The sequence below is a fragment of the Scardinius erythrophthalmus genome (genome assembly GCF_964197995.2).
Source record: "Scardinius erythrophthalmus genome assembly, chromosome: 3".
NCBI classification, from domain to species: Eukaryota; Metazoa; Chordata; class Actinopteri; order Cypriniformes; family Leuciscidae; genus Scardinius; species Scardinius erythrophthalmus.
In genome coordinates this window covers 51,082,436-51,096,619 of record NC_138223.1, presented here as the reverse complement: position 1 = coordinate 51,096,619, position 14,184 = coordinate 51,082,436, and the positions used below count along the sequence as shown (strand labels likewise).

At 35.5% G+C, this 14,184-nt stretch overlaps 2 protein-coding genes and 1 long non-coding RNA gene across 3 annotated transcripts; 2 read left to right on the top strand and 1 right to left on the bottom strand.

Moving 5' to 3' along the window:
- The first annotated feature begins 949 nt into the window (after window positions 1–949).
- On the top strand, window positions 950–4,054 carry LOC308688357 (uncharacterized protein). Its single transcript, XM_081361360.1, has 2 exons — window positions 950–1,275; window positions 3,174–4,054. The coding sequence occupies exon 2, from the start codon at window positions 3,203–3,205 to the stop codon at window positions 3,503–3,505; it is 303 nt and encodes a 100-aa protein (XP_081217486.1). The 5' UTR covers window positions 950–1,275; window positions 3,174–3,202; the 3' UTR covers window positions 3,506–4,054.
- Window positions 4,055–6,304: 2,250 nt separating this feature from the next.
- rac1l (Rac family small GTPase 1, like) lies at window positions 6,305–6,883 on the top strand (the record flags this gene model as incomplete). The annotated part of the gene is made up of 1 exon (XM_081361337.1): window positions 6,305–6,883. One exon carries the CDS (start codon window positions 6,305–6,307, stop codon window positions 6,881–6,883), a length of 579 nt encoding a protein of 192 aa, XP_081217463.1.
- Window positions 6,884–11,973: 5,090 nt separating this feature from the next.
- Window positions 11,974–13,125, bottom strand: LOC308687737. The gene is made up of 3 exons (XR_014029787.1): window positions 13,034–13,125; window positions 12,503–12,577; window positions 11,974–12,423 (listed from the first exon to the last, which is right to left on the bottom strand). It is a non-coding gene; the product is annotated as an uncharacterized lncRNA (long non-coding RNA).
- Window positions 13,126–14,184: the final 1,059 nt, after the last annotated feature.

Here is a 14,184-nt window from a genome sequence, read left to right as displayed (position 1 = left end):
GGAGGGGACGGTGGGTGTAGTCCGAGCCGTGGTGGATGTCCCGGTGGGGGTGGTGAAGGGAGCCGTTGAGGGCGTGAAGGAGGCCTGCGATAAGATCGACAGCGCCAGCACACCCGGAGATGGAGTGAACGCTGGGTTCGGTCTGCTACTGTCTCCGCTGACCGGCGCGGTGTCCGGAGGAACTAAAGAGATTATCAAGGCACCAGGGAAAGTTGTGCAGGGTGTTGTAGATGGTGTTGAGAAAGTTTTAGACGATTAAAGACTTTTATCAACACTCATATTGTGTACACCTTTTAATAACTCCTGGAAACTCACTAATAAATTAGAGAAAAATCACTAATAAAAAATGAAAAAGACAAAATTTTATACACTCACAATTAATGATGGTTTGATGATGCCTTTACCAATTACTTCATAATATCGTAACATCATAAATCAACACTGATCGTTTCACAGTCATGCTAATTAAACTTCACTGTGTCACACATTTTGTCTTTTGTGTAAATTGTCTTTGGTCCCTCTGTTTTTCAGCGTTTGAATACTTAGAATAGTGTTTAAAGCTATTGGGAATAGACAATGTTTTTAGTTATACTGGTTGAAACTGCTTTCACGTCCTCATAGCAGTCAATAATAGAAGTGGTCAAAATATTAAAACATGTACATGTATTATCTGTGGAAATCTCAGAACCAAAAAATGTTTCAAATATTTATTGTACAATGGCTCAGATGGTCATAATCAATTTGAATTCACAGATTGTAATATGCTACAGATGCCCCAGTCTTCACATGTGCATTTACCGTATGAAAGAGCAGCTTCAAGAAAAGCCCCAGTTTACAGGAAAGACTGTAGAAGTAAAAAATAAAGATATGTCAAGGTTTCAAAGCCTTAAATCAGGGAGAAAGAGCAACTTTATGAATCATCACCCCAGTTTACAGGAAAGTCTGTGAAAGTGAAAGTGAAAATAAATAAAGTCCAGAGGTTTCTCCTCGCATTTCAACAAGTGATTTCTTGTCCAAACTCACAGGCTCATGGATGATGAGGAGCATGTTCTTCATGATACTTGAACATTAAAGTAAAAATGTTGAAGAACATGTCGTCTTCTCAGCCAGAAATAAATATATTTACGAACATCTTCACTTCCTGTTTACTGGGGGGTTTTGGATCAGTAACTCCCACTGTTTGATCTCAGTTCCTCCAGTTAGTCTATAAAGAGTAACTCAACATTGATTTAAAAAAGTTCAGCTGACCAACATCAAGACCATCAGTGACAGCAGGTCAGTATTCACATTCTGTCTGGTGATATTATAGCTAACTTTAGCATATATTTACTGTGTATAACACATTTAGCATGTACAGTAACTTCATTTCCGGAGCATTAACACAAAGGCTCATTTTGACAGATATTACAAAATTGCCTTTAATTTTATATTTTGTTAAATTAGTCTCTTTGTCATATTGTGCCCTTCTTTCTGGCTCAACATATTTTTTGCTGCTGATGTGGCTGCCATTCCTGACGTAGGATGATTGTCAAAGTTTAAGTAATAAATATTATATTTTTGTTAAAATTATGAGTTGTCATGATTTTGGTTAATTTATAGATTAACTGAAACAATTATATTTTTTAAATAAAATTATTCATAAATGAAGTAAAAAAACTCAACCCTATCACAAGTTTTCAACCACTAAACAAGGAGAAATATACAGATATGTGACAGGGTTGAGTGTGACGGCGTTTAGGGTTTTTGCTCAGAATGGCCACTGCTCCTCCTGTAGTGTAGAGTAGACCATATATGGCAGCAATGAAATAAGTATACTGTATACGTATGGATTTAAAATAAAATTTTGAAAATAATAAATTTCCATCTTAACTTTATGTGATGGGGTTGAGTTGAATTGTTATATGCCTCAAAAATACGATTTAAAAGGTTTTAAACTACTTACCATATTCTGCACCACTGTTAAAGAGACCCGAATGGTTGGTGTGATAGGGTTGAGTTCGTACTGAGGGACATCATTTTATACACTGTAAAAAAAAAAAAAATGCTGCCTTAAAGTTTTAAGTACATGTACAATAAACTTGGACATTTAAGTTGTTTCAACTTAAATTACATTAAACTGACTTTAAAAAATGTGTTGAATCTTGTATAACTTATAAAAAAAAAAACAGTTTATTTATTTAACAATTTATTTCGATGAGTAAAAGCAATTAAAAATATGTTGTCAATTTATTGATCAAGTTATGACGACATGTTTTTGCATTGCTTTAATCAAAAAAGTTTTTTTTTTATATAAGATATAAGTCAATTTAATGTAATTTTAGTTTAAATGACTTAAAAATTTGAAGACTGCAACTTTTCTTTTACAGTGTAGTCTTTTTTTATTATAGACACAGTGCACATTTTGTTAGAAGTACAAATTTAGTGAAGTGCCCTGGGGATAAGAAGACAGAAATAAGACATTATTTTATGATAAAAATTATATAAATGCAATAATTATTTTTATTCATTATAATAATGGAAATACCTAATTATTGTGAAACACTTTTAACTAGTGCTGTGCAGTGATTCATCGCGATTAATTACATCCAAAATAAAAGTGTGTGTTTACATATGTGTGTACTGTGTATAATTATTTTGTATATATGAATACACACACATGCATGTATGGTCAAACCAAAAATTATTCAGACACCAGATATCATTTTTGATATTTTTTTTTATTTTTACTAGTGGGTGCAGGACACTGTAGTTCATTTATATAAGTGAGGATAGCAAGGTGTCTGAATATTTTTTGGTTTGACTATATATTTAAGAAAAAAAAATGTTATTTATAAATAAAATATTTATATTTATATATAATATAAATTATGTATAAATTTACAGTATATACATGCAAATATTTCTGGAATATATACATGCATATGTTTGTTTTTATATATACAAAATTATTATACACTGTACACACACATATATTTTGTAATCACAAACTTTTATTTTGGATGCAATTAATCACGATTAATCGTTGCGGAGCACTACTTTTAACATTTCATTGTGGTGAAACACCACTTTAAAAAGTCTGGGGGACTGAAATATTAATATTAAAATATTCACATCCCAGGAATGACTCTTGAATAAACATACATTCACACGCTGTCTCCATATTCTGCTTGCAGGAATCAGAAGGCTGTAAACGCGAGACGGCATGGACTTCCTCAATGTGTTGGGGTCTGCGGTGCTGGGCGTGGGCGAGTGCGCGGTGGGCGTGGTCAGAGCCGTGGCGGATGTTCCTGTCGGGATCGTGAAGGGAGCCGTTTACAGCACCGCAGAGGCCACCGGGAAACTCATCAGCTCCGGCTCGTTCGCTGGAGCTGTTGGAAATACTGCGCTTCTGCTGGCGTCTCCAGTGACCGGCGCGGTGGTCGGAGGAACCAAAGAGATTGTCAAGGCGCCAGAAAAAGTTGTGCATGGTGTTGTTAATGGTGTTAAGAGAGTGTTTGACGATTAGGGCGTATGAAAGTTGGAAGGGCTCATAATTGATACTGCTTAAACAGCGCCGCCTGCTGCCAACGAGAATGAATATAGCCATGTGTATACTGCAAAATTATCTGAGATTTGGTCAAAAATGTAAAGAAAAAATCCCATTTAAAGATTGTTTGATGATGTCTCTACAGATGTCTTAATATTGTAACATTATAAATCAACACATCATTTAACAACTATGCTAACTAAACTTGTAATTTTTTTCTCTGGTCCTCTAGTTTTCAGTGTTTGCATACTTGAAAAACGTCACATCAAATGAATCTTTGTTTATCTTAAGAAAACAGATTCTTTATGCATATTTGTCAATATTCTTTCATATATTCATCATGGTCCCTTTATAGGGAAGGATTTGCTTTGTGAATTGTCCATGCAAACATATGCATTTATATAATTTTTATGCAACATCTTTCTTATACTGGATTATATTCCATGTCAGTGTTATTGATCAAGCAAAACTTGCTACTTGCCTTGTGCAGAATTTAAGTTGCATTTAAATAAATTACAAATGATTTTTTTATTGTTTTATTGTTTTTCTCTTATTCAGTCACACTGTGGGTTGGTTCACACATATTCATTTAAAGTTAACTTACTAAAATAATTGTTACTAAAAATTATTAAAATAATTTCAATGATTGTTGCTTCATTGAAAACTGCATAGCACATTTTGGAGCAGTGGCCATAGTTGTTCAGACACATAACCAATGAATAAACAAGTAGCCTACATTATATCAGCTTAGATTTCCCATATGAAGTCGTGGACTATTATTGCATACATTTTTTCCATCTCCCCTCCCTGCAGACACACATGATGTTCTGTGGAAATCAGACAAGATTACAGATGTGTGTTTCCCTGGAACAGACTCCTTTTGACCTGATCCTGATTTAACTTAAAGATATCAACACATCACAAAGATATCAGCAAAACATTCAAAGCCATTTTTAGATTTACACACACACACACACACACACACACACACACACACACACACACACACTCGCACGCATGCATGCATGCATGCATGCACACACTTTCACACACTCTCTGTCTCTGTTTTAGTCATGTATTTTACATAAAAGTTTTACTACACACACACACACACACACACACAGACACACAGACACACACACACACACACACACACACACACACACACACACACACACACACACACACACACACACACACACGTTTTACTTAAAAGATTTAATAAACATTAAATATACTGTACCTGATATTTTTTTCTTCTATTTGGGCAAAATGTTTAAACCCCAAATAATATATTTTAAAAGCAATCATCTGTGAACAGGCTTTATGGTGCCATCTACTGTTTAGTATAGAGGATTGTTATAGATGAGAAGCTTGTTCCAGGGACGGAAAGTCTTGGCCAATAATTAGCTCAGGAAAAAGGGGGCTATAAAAGATGCGCATATTGAAACTCAGGGACAAAAATTACAATTTTCCATTTTCCAAACCGTGTTTTTGTCTTCTCCTGAATCACTACGGTACTCCTATAATACGTGTTTATATTGGGACTACTTTAGACCGGTCGGGTCGCACCGCTGAGGAGTGATCCAGTGATCCAGTAATCCAGTAATCCAGTGATCCAGTGATCCAGTAATCCAGAGCCTGCTTAACTCTCTATAGACACAAACAGAGAGAATGAGCTCCGGCTACAATGTTCTTCAGCAAGACACAGCAGTTCGGTTTATTAACCTCTAGAGCGCCAAAAGTTACGGACTGTTTCTTATTGTTTTGGTTGCAAAATATCCCTTTGAAGAACTTATTCACACAACTTACATATTTACAAACATTAAATCGTCTTGTACTGTGACATCTTTTACGTCTTTAAATAATAATTTTTTTTTTGGTTTAGCTGTAGATGTTTTATTTAAAATAATAGTTACGTTTGATTTCACCATTATGTTGATCAGTGTTTCTGGTCTTTTTAGTAGTGCTGTTTGACTCTTGATATTTTAATGTTAGTTTTTCTCTGGCTTCTGTAACTGTGTTTTTCATGGAAAGAAAAGCCAGAGGAATATGATAAGATGTTGTTGGCTACTTATTGATGATAAAGACGTAATCATCAATAGTCTCCGCGCATCACGCATCATCAGCACGTGTAGACAGACGTCAGTCAGCGAGCACCACAAACAAACAGCAGCCGTCTTTTATAGTTCCTCCTGAACTAAAACAATGAGCTTATGCTGCGTTCACACCATGTCAGAATTACTAATACATAATTAAGAGAGTTTGCCAACCTGACCTTCTTCTGACCTCATTTAGCATCTGAGAGTTTGGGGGAGTGGCTGTTTACTTAAAGGTGCAGTGAGTAATTTCTGAGAAACACTGTTTATTTTTGAAATCAACTAAACAAACACTTACCTAAAAGAACCACATCCCTATCTTGATAGCTCCGCCCCCCAAATTCACAAACACAGTAAGCAGTGCAGGCCCCTCCCCCTTCATGAGTGAACACGCCCCTTACTGCTGATTGGCTGCAAGTGTCTTTTGGTGCTCGATCAACTTTCAACAGTGTTTCTCAGAAAGCGCTTACTGCACCTTTAACTGGAACAGCAACAAATATGTTGGAATGCAGTCGATCAGGCGGGTTAACTTCAAATCGAAACTTCACATTTTCCTTCGACTTTCATCGACTCTCTACTTCTTTTCAGTGTGGAATCGCTGTGTGTTGAATTGGCAAATCAGCTTTTATTGATTAATTGACAGATACAGCTAACAGGATAGCATGATACGTGGATACAGATGCAGTCCATAAAGTGTGTGATTGTTGGGGACGGGGATGTGGGAAAAACATGCCTTCTGATCAGCTACACCACCGGTGCTTTTCCAGAGGAGCACATCCCCACTGTGTTTGAGAATTATTCTGCCAGTGAGACTGTTGATGGGAATCCAGTGAAACTGGCACTGTGGGATACATCAGGAGTGGAGGAATACGACAGGCTTCGACCACTGTCCTACCCTCAGACTGATGTAGTTTTGATCTGCTTCTCTCTTGTGGATCCAGACTCGTTTGAGAAGGTCCGTGAGAAATGGTTTCCAGAGGTCAGACATTTTTGCCCCAACACTCCGATAATTCTTATTGGGACTAAACTTGATCTGAGAGATGACAAGGACACCATTGAAAGGCTGGAAAAGATGAAAATGACCGCCGTCACTTTCACTGAAGGTCTGGCTATGGCTACAGAAACAGGAGCTGTGAAGTACCTGGAGTGCTCAGCATTAACACAGCGAGGCCTTAAGACGGTGTTTAATGAAGTCATTCATGCGGTTCTACATCGGCCCCCAGTGAAGAAAAGAAAGATAAAGTGTTTAATCCTCTGAACTGACTGAACACACACCAGCTGTAATCTGAGCTCACCTGAAGAAGAAACTATGAAAGGCTGTTCAGGAAATAAAACATACTGTACTGGTTTACAGGTTGAATATGTGCTTGAATGACAGACCCATTGGTTACATTAATTTGATCAAATACACATTGGATACTTTTATTAAAGTATATTGGTTTGTAAAATGCACATTGTTTGTTCAAATATGTACTGGTGAGGATACATTGGTTTGCTGGAGAGTTAATGGGGTATAAAATGAGAGATTGTATTGTGCGCACTTAAAAAACAAGAAACAAAGAAATGTCCTCACTAACACTTTTTAGTTGACTTTACTGAATGTCCAGCAACTTAATGTGTTGATAATTGTTCCTATGCATTGATATCATTATATGAGCCACAAAGTGTTTCTGAAAGAGAAAGTGTCAAATGATGTTAGAAAATAATCATTTTTTGACGAATATACGACTGCTTTTTGTGAAAAAAACTTTACCAACATTATAAGTGAACATGAAGGAACATATTGAAGAAAAGCATAATTGAGGCCCTTTCAACATATATTTTTCCTAGCGTTAATCCCGCTCATTTGCAGTGTCCACTTCCCCACAAACACATTGGGTTTTCCACAAATTTTAAACTGGATGCTCTTCCTGATGCAACCCATGCAACATGCAAACTCCACACTCAAAGGATTCCTGGCTCGAACTGGATAACTTCTTGCTGTGAGTCGACAGTGTTTCCTAATGAGCCACTGTGCCGAATATGGGCCCTTTCAATAGACATTAACTAATATTTGTCACTAGATGGAGCCAGAGGTTTCTATTATACATCCGGGCCCAACTGACACACACGTGTTGAACCTGGACTATATACACGGGGCCCTGCCATGTTTGATAGAGATTTAGATGTCGTTGTTTTATTGAAAGTTATCACCGTTATGGTGATTGAAAGTTATAATTGTCACCGTTATGGTGATCAGTGTTTACTTCAGTTGGGCAGTTGGCCCTTAATATTTCAATATTGGGTTTTCTCTGGCTGCTGTAAATGTGTTTGTTACGGGACAGGCCACACATCCATGAGTACATTTTCAGCATAATTACTCCAGATTTAACTGTTGGACAATAATTGAAAATAACCACAACAAGATTCCCGTTTATCTTCCACGTGACTGTAGAGGAATTTCTCTTGCAGTAACTGAACCTGTAACTCTTCTTTCGTCTCAGTTACAAACTGTGTTAAATCCTGAGCTAAAAAAAAGTCGTGGACTATTATTGCATTTATTTTTTCCATCTCCCCTCCCTGCAGACACACACGATGTTCTGTGGAAATCAGACAAGGTTACAGGTGTGTGTTTCCCTGGAACAGACTCCTTTTGACCTGATCCTGATTTAACTTAAAGATATCAACACATCACAAAGATATCAGCAAAACATTTAAAGCCATTTTTAGATTCACACACACGCACGCACACACACGCACGCACGCACACACACACACTCTCTCCCCCACACTCACTCTCTCTCTCTCTCTGTTTTACAAATGTATTTTACATAAAAGTTTTACAAAAAAAATAGGTGTTTTATTGTTTTGGCTGCAAAATATACATTTGAAGAAATAATTCACACAAATTTCATATTTACATACAGGCATTACATACATCTCATCTGACAAACTCCAACATCAGCATCTTCAGGTAAGAACAACATCAAATCCACTTATTAATCTGACTATCTTTGAGGTCAAAACTTTTTTGATAATATTTTATAAATATACCTTTAAAACTTCAAGTGTTCCTACAAGACAATAAAGAGAGAGTAAGAGTGATTATTATTTCTTTTTACAAAACAAATCTCAGTAATCTCACGCGTATCTCTTCTAGAGTTTTAAAAGTGATTTGACAAAATACTAAAGTCTGCGAACACAATAAAACATTTCTCATCAAAGAGCAAATGATCTGAGCTGCTATTCATTTTTAAAGCTCCATACTCTTGAATCATTTATGACTATTTTTATTTTTCTAAAATAATTTAGGAGACAAAGTTGATTATTAAGTTGATTAAGATACCCTCTATATATCCTATAATAAAGGGGTGGGGGGTATTAAGAAAAATTCATGACATATGAATTTAATTGCTCACATGAGGGACAGTATGTGTGTGCTTTGATATTTTAAACGTGCAGTGTCATTCATCATTCCACATAATTTGCACACAGGAATCGCGCGCATAAGGACGATTCAAATCACATATTAAAGCAGGGAGACATGGATTTCATAAAAAAAAAAGTGTTGGATGTTCCTGAGCTGATGAATGAAGCTGCTGATGAAAGATGCAAGTGACAAACTGAACAAAACCATGTCTGGAGGAACCAAGATGATGTTCAAGACACCAAGAAAAATTGTGCGGAGCATTGCAGCTGATATTAAAAATAGTTTTAGATGACTAACAAAATAGTGCTATTATATTTTTAATATAATGTTAACTTTCTCATAAGGTATTTACTAATTTATCACTCTATGTTTCCTTGAATATTTGAATTTTATATAGTCTGTAATTGTTTATTACATATTTTCATATATAATTAAGAGAGCTAGTATAACACATTTGATTGTCATCAAGTCTTGCTTCAGCTCTGTACTTAGTGCATAATGTGGCTATGAAGTGCATTATTTGATGTAAATGTTCAGTGTAAACCTTTAAAAAATCAGACAATTAAAATGTATATTTCTGAAAGTGTGTTATGCATGCACACATTATTTTAGAGTCTTCTGATGGACATAACATGTAGATAAAGTATAGTGCAACTTACCTCTCTTCACAGTGTCAAAGCACTGCATCTTGTGGGAAAAGAAACAAGTGAATTAATAATATCCTCAATAAAACAGCTTTACTGTATCGTTTATTTTATATAATTAATTTATTTCCTCATTATAAAACACAGAAGCTCGTTCTTTAGCCTGTCAAGTCAGATTATTTGTAATGCGTCATAAAGTAATATTGACTAGTCCCACCCACCGTAACATCTGATTGTCTTTCACTCATTCTGCGAAACGGTGACGCGTTACGCTACCCAACGTCGACAGCCCGTCGAAAACAAGTGAACACAATCTGATCTTTTCCAGAAGGGTCATTCCATGAATTAGCAAAGTATACATGGTCACTTCGAGGAAGCACTTTTGCCGTCCGTTTATGATCACGTGATACATGATTCATTTTGAAAACTGAGGTAATTTTCTGACGTTACTGGGATAAAACCATAAAAACAAAATGTGAAATGTTCCTTACAAATGTATCTGTTTTTCCACACACCACCAGAGCCGGATTAACGCAAAGGCAAACTAGGCACGTGCCTAGGGCCCGATTGGCGGGATGGGGCCCAGACAGAGGGACAAAAAAAAAAAAAATTTAGCCTAAATGTCCTATCTACAATTTATTTCAAAATGTAGCCTATTAATCAACTAAAAATAGTAACGATGTTTATCTTAACCATAGACTGTTACATTACGTCACATTAACGCCAGCCCATGACTGTATAGAGGCGCCAGCCAGTTTAGTCCGAGGAGACGTCAGAGGCGATCAGAGGCGGTCAACGAACGCATCCATCAGGTGCTGCGAGTGCGAAGCAAAAGCAGAAATAGGCACGCAAAGAAGCACAGCTCGTAATGCAGGTCATCGATTTTGGTGTGATTGCAATGTATTTTAAATATAAACTTGTGGGCTACTGTAGATCAGCGTCATTTCTGGAAAAATCATTCACCGCTTTGTGAGTTTAAAAGAGCGCGAGCGTCATTAACGTGCCCAGACGCGACGCTTTGAATTTGCGCGTACAATCAGTGAATAACATCGCGTCCAGAGCTGACTAGTAAAAAAGCTACAAAAGTAAAAGACAAGACGTTTGTATTCAAAGTTAAAAAACCAACACACTGCAACATTTTTAAATGTTTCAAATAAAGGATCTCATATGGGTCTATCTTCTATATTCTGATGCTGATGATTAGATAATACCCTGACATCATAGCCTATACGAATATTAGTTTAGATTTTTTTTCCTGCTCAGTAGCGATCGTGTCTTTCTCTTCCACTTGATTTGTGTATAGCATATTTAAGGTAGCAATGCAATACATAATAACATATTACTGATATTAATAATATGACAATATCTGCAGTCATTATTGATTAAATGGGAGGGAAAAATCCTGCCCATAACGCAGACAAATTATAAAAGCACGTTCATGTTCATCTACTGAAGTTGTATTCTGGAACTGTGAATAAACTGAATAAAACAGCAAAATAACAACAAGAACAATAACATCTTCATTAAACAAAAAAGAGATTAGCTTAGATAAAGTTTGATAGGCTACCACACTGTAAAAATTAAAGGTGCCTGGAGGAACCTTTTGGGGTTCTTCACTTTGCCACACCGGCGGAACCGTCTGTAGATCCTCTAGGCACCCTTTAAAAAGGGGCGGTTCTCTGAGGAACCACACAGGTTTCCTGAGGAACTCTTATATTAGGCACTGTGTGGAACCACTTTGGGTGCCTCCAGGAACCAAATTTCATTTTTTTTTTTACATTTAATTTCATGTTGTTACTATGGTTACCTTTGACATCTATTATAATAAACAAATTGAACCAAATACAAAATAAGAATTGTTTATTACATATTTGATATTCATTTTTATACATACACTTCCATGCACATGGGGAAAAAAGCTAACTACAGATTAATATCAATGAATACACAAAAAAATAGTATAATACATAAGCAACATGAATAATCAACCATGTATATACAATAGATAAACAAGAAAAGACATCTCAACAAAATGCATGGAAACACATATGTTCCACGAAATAAATCAATGTAAATAAAATTACATTTGAACTAATTAAAAATGTCCATCATACTTAACTTTAAAACATTTGTGTTTCAGTCCGATGGTAAGTCTGACATCACTGTTTCCAAGTCCAAAAGCTCTATCAGATGCCAAAAACAAACAAACAGTGCTAATATACACTAATTGTGCTGTAACCTTTATCTCTATACTGAAATCTCTGATGGTTAGTTATTCAGCTATTTTGAATCATAAAATGTTTAAGTCTGGGATGCCGTTAGACTGGAGACTGTAATGTACACTATGGCTTTTGAAAATCTTAAATGTGTGACTTGAATCAACAGTGTTCATAAATGGTTGTTGAGTATTCTCATGAAACAAGATAGAGGAAGTAGAGGCTTCGACCCGGAAACAGAGTTAAGGTGCAGTAAAATGATCTGTTGTTCTGTGAATGTTCACTGGTGAATTCCAGTCATTTCACTAAGAATCCACACGATCAGCAATTTCGTTTGTGGTCAAAAATGTCACTATGGGACCAAGTTGGTATGAGATACTTAACGAGTTAGAAAAGTGAAAAGGTACAGCATCGTTTTCCGTTTGTTTTTCTTCTTTTCTGGTGGATGGTCCAGGCACTTCAATGATTTTCAGGTCTACAGGAGGATTTTTATTCTTGATCAAACTTGTATTTCAGCTTACTGAGATCCCTGCAAAGTACAAAATTTACTGTTAGTAATGTTATTAAAGTGATAGTTGTGAAATTTAAATAATTGTGACGTTCCAAACCTGTTTGACTCTCTGTCTGTGGAAACCAAAAGCAGATCTCAGGCATAATGCAACCCCAGTCACCATTCAATTTCACTGCATGAAACACAAGAAGAAAACAAATGTGTAAATCATTCATGAAACCATTCTTATGTACACTTGTCTAGTTCAATTCAATGCAACAATTTATGTAAAAATGGTTAAGCTCCAAAAATGTCCCAGAAAAGATCCTAAAAATAATCAATGAGTTCACAACTCATGTGTTATGGGTTGTGTTGCAAGTCTTCTGAAGCCTAATAGCTTTTTCCTTTTTTTTTGTCGAAAAAGACTAAACTTGAAGTTATAATTCAGAGTTAAAATGTCTATAGCATTTTTTGTGAATCAAACCTGTGATATTATTTTTCTGAGTAACATGAATGAGATTTGAGATCATGAGAAAATATTTTCAGAGAGTAACTGATTAAAAAAACACAAGTACACAGTCAAACAATACAATTGCACACAGAGAAAGTTCATAGTAATAAAGTACTGCATGTGGTTCAGGTAACTTACTGTAATTCAATGTTGCCACTGAAATGTTCAGATTATTTTAGAAATGTAATGGTTGTTCTGGGGAAACAAAAGAACAAAGCTGATTATTCACAACATAATATTTATTGACCAGTAAATGGCTTTAAAATGGTATTCGAGAGAATGAGGGCACCTGTAGTAAGTAAAGTTAACGTTAGGCTAAACAAAAACAGAGCAAACTATAACCTGTTTTTGTTATTCATAACAAACGCCAAGAATCAGAGAATTTTCTAAATTAGTTAGGCTATATCAGCAATTTGAAGACAGTTGTACAAAATATGTTGAATTGAATGACTAAATCAATCTAAGACAATAAGTCAATAATTTCCATTTGTTCATTAGATCAACGTAGTTAGTTAGCATCGCGGCTAAAACCAGATACTGTGCAATAAACGAGTGGTAAACACTGTAAAAACGTAGTAATGTATAATAAATTTAGTTTATATATATATATGTGTGTGTTTAAATATATAGTGAGTAGACTCTGTATTTATATTTATTTGGCGAGTTTACAAACCTTGTAATGGAGAGCCGAACAAACGGCGGAAGCTTTGATGAGAGGAGCCGTTACTTTCAAACCGATGACGTCGATCAGCTGAGCTTTGTTGCGCGCGAGCAGCGCGAGGATCACTGAAGCGACGACAGCAGAGGAATAGCAGCAGTTTCGTGACTGAATAAAACTTCTCTCCTCCTGCTTCTTCTTCTTCATATATTATTATTATTATTTAGTGTTGTTGTTTAAGGTTTAAATGACTTAATAAAATAGGCCTATACTAAATATAAGTAAGCTACCCAAGTGAAAAAGACTAGGTTACTGTTAAATGTATTAAAAATGCATTAAAGTATATTTGTATTGTAGGTCTACTAAAAACACACTCAAGTACATTTTTAATACATTTAATAGTACATCTTTTTCACCTGGGTATGTATCCTGAATCAAACTTGCCTATAATAATAATAATAAAAATGCATTAAAGTATATTTGTAATGTAGGTCTACTAAAAACACACTCAAGTACATTTTTAATACATTTAATAGTACGTCTTTTTCACCTGGGTATGTATACTGAATCAAACTTAAGTAGCCTATAATAATAATAATAATAATAGGATAGGCCTAATAATAATAATAAT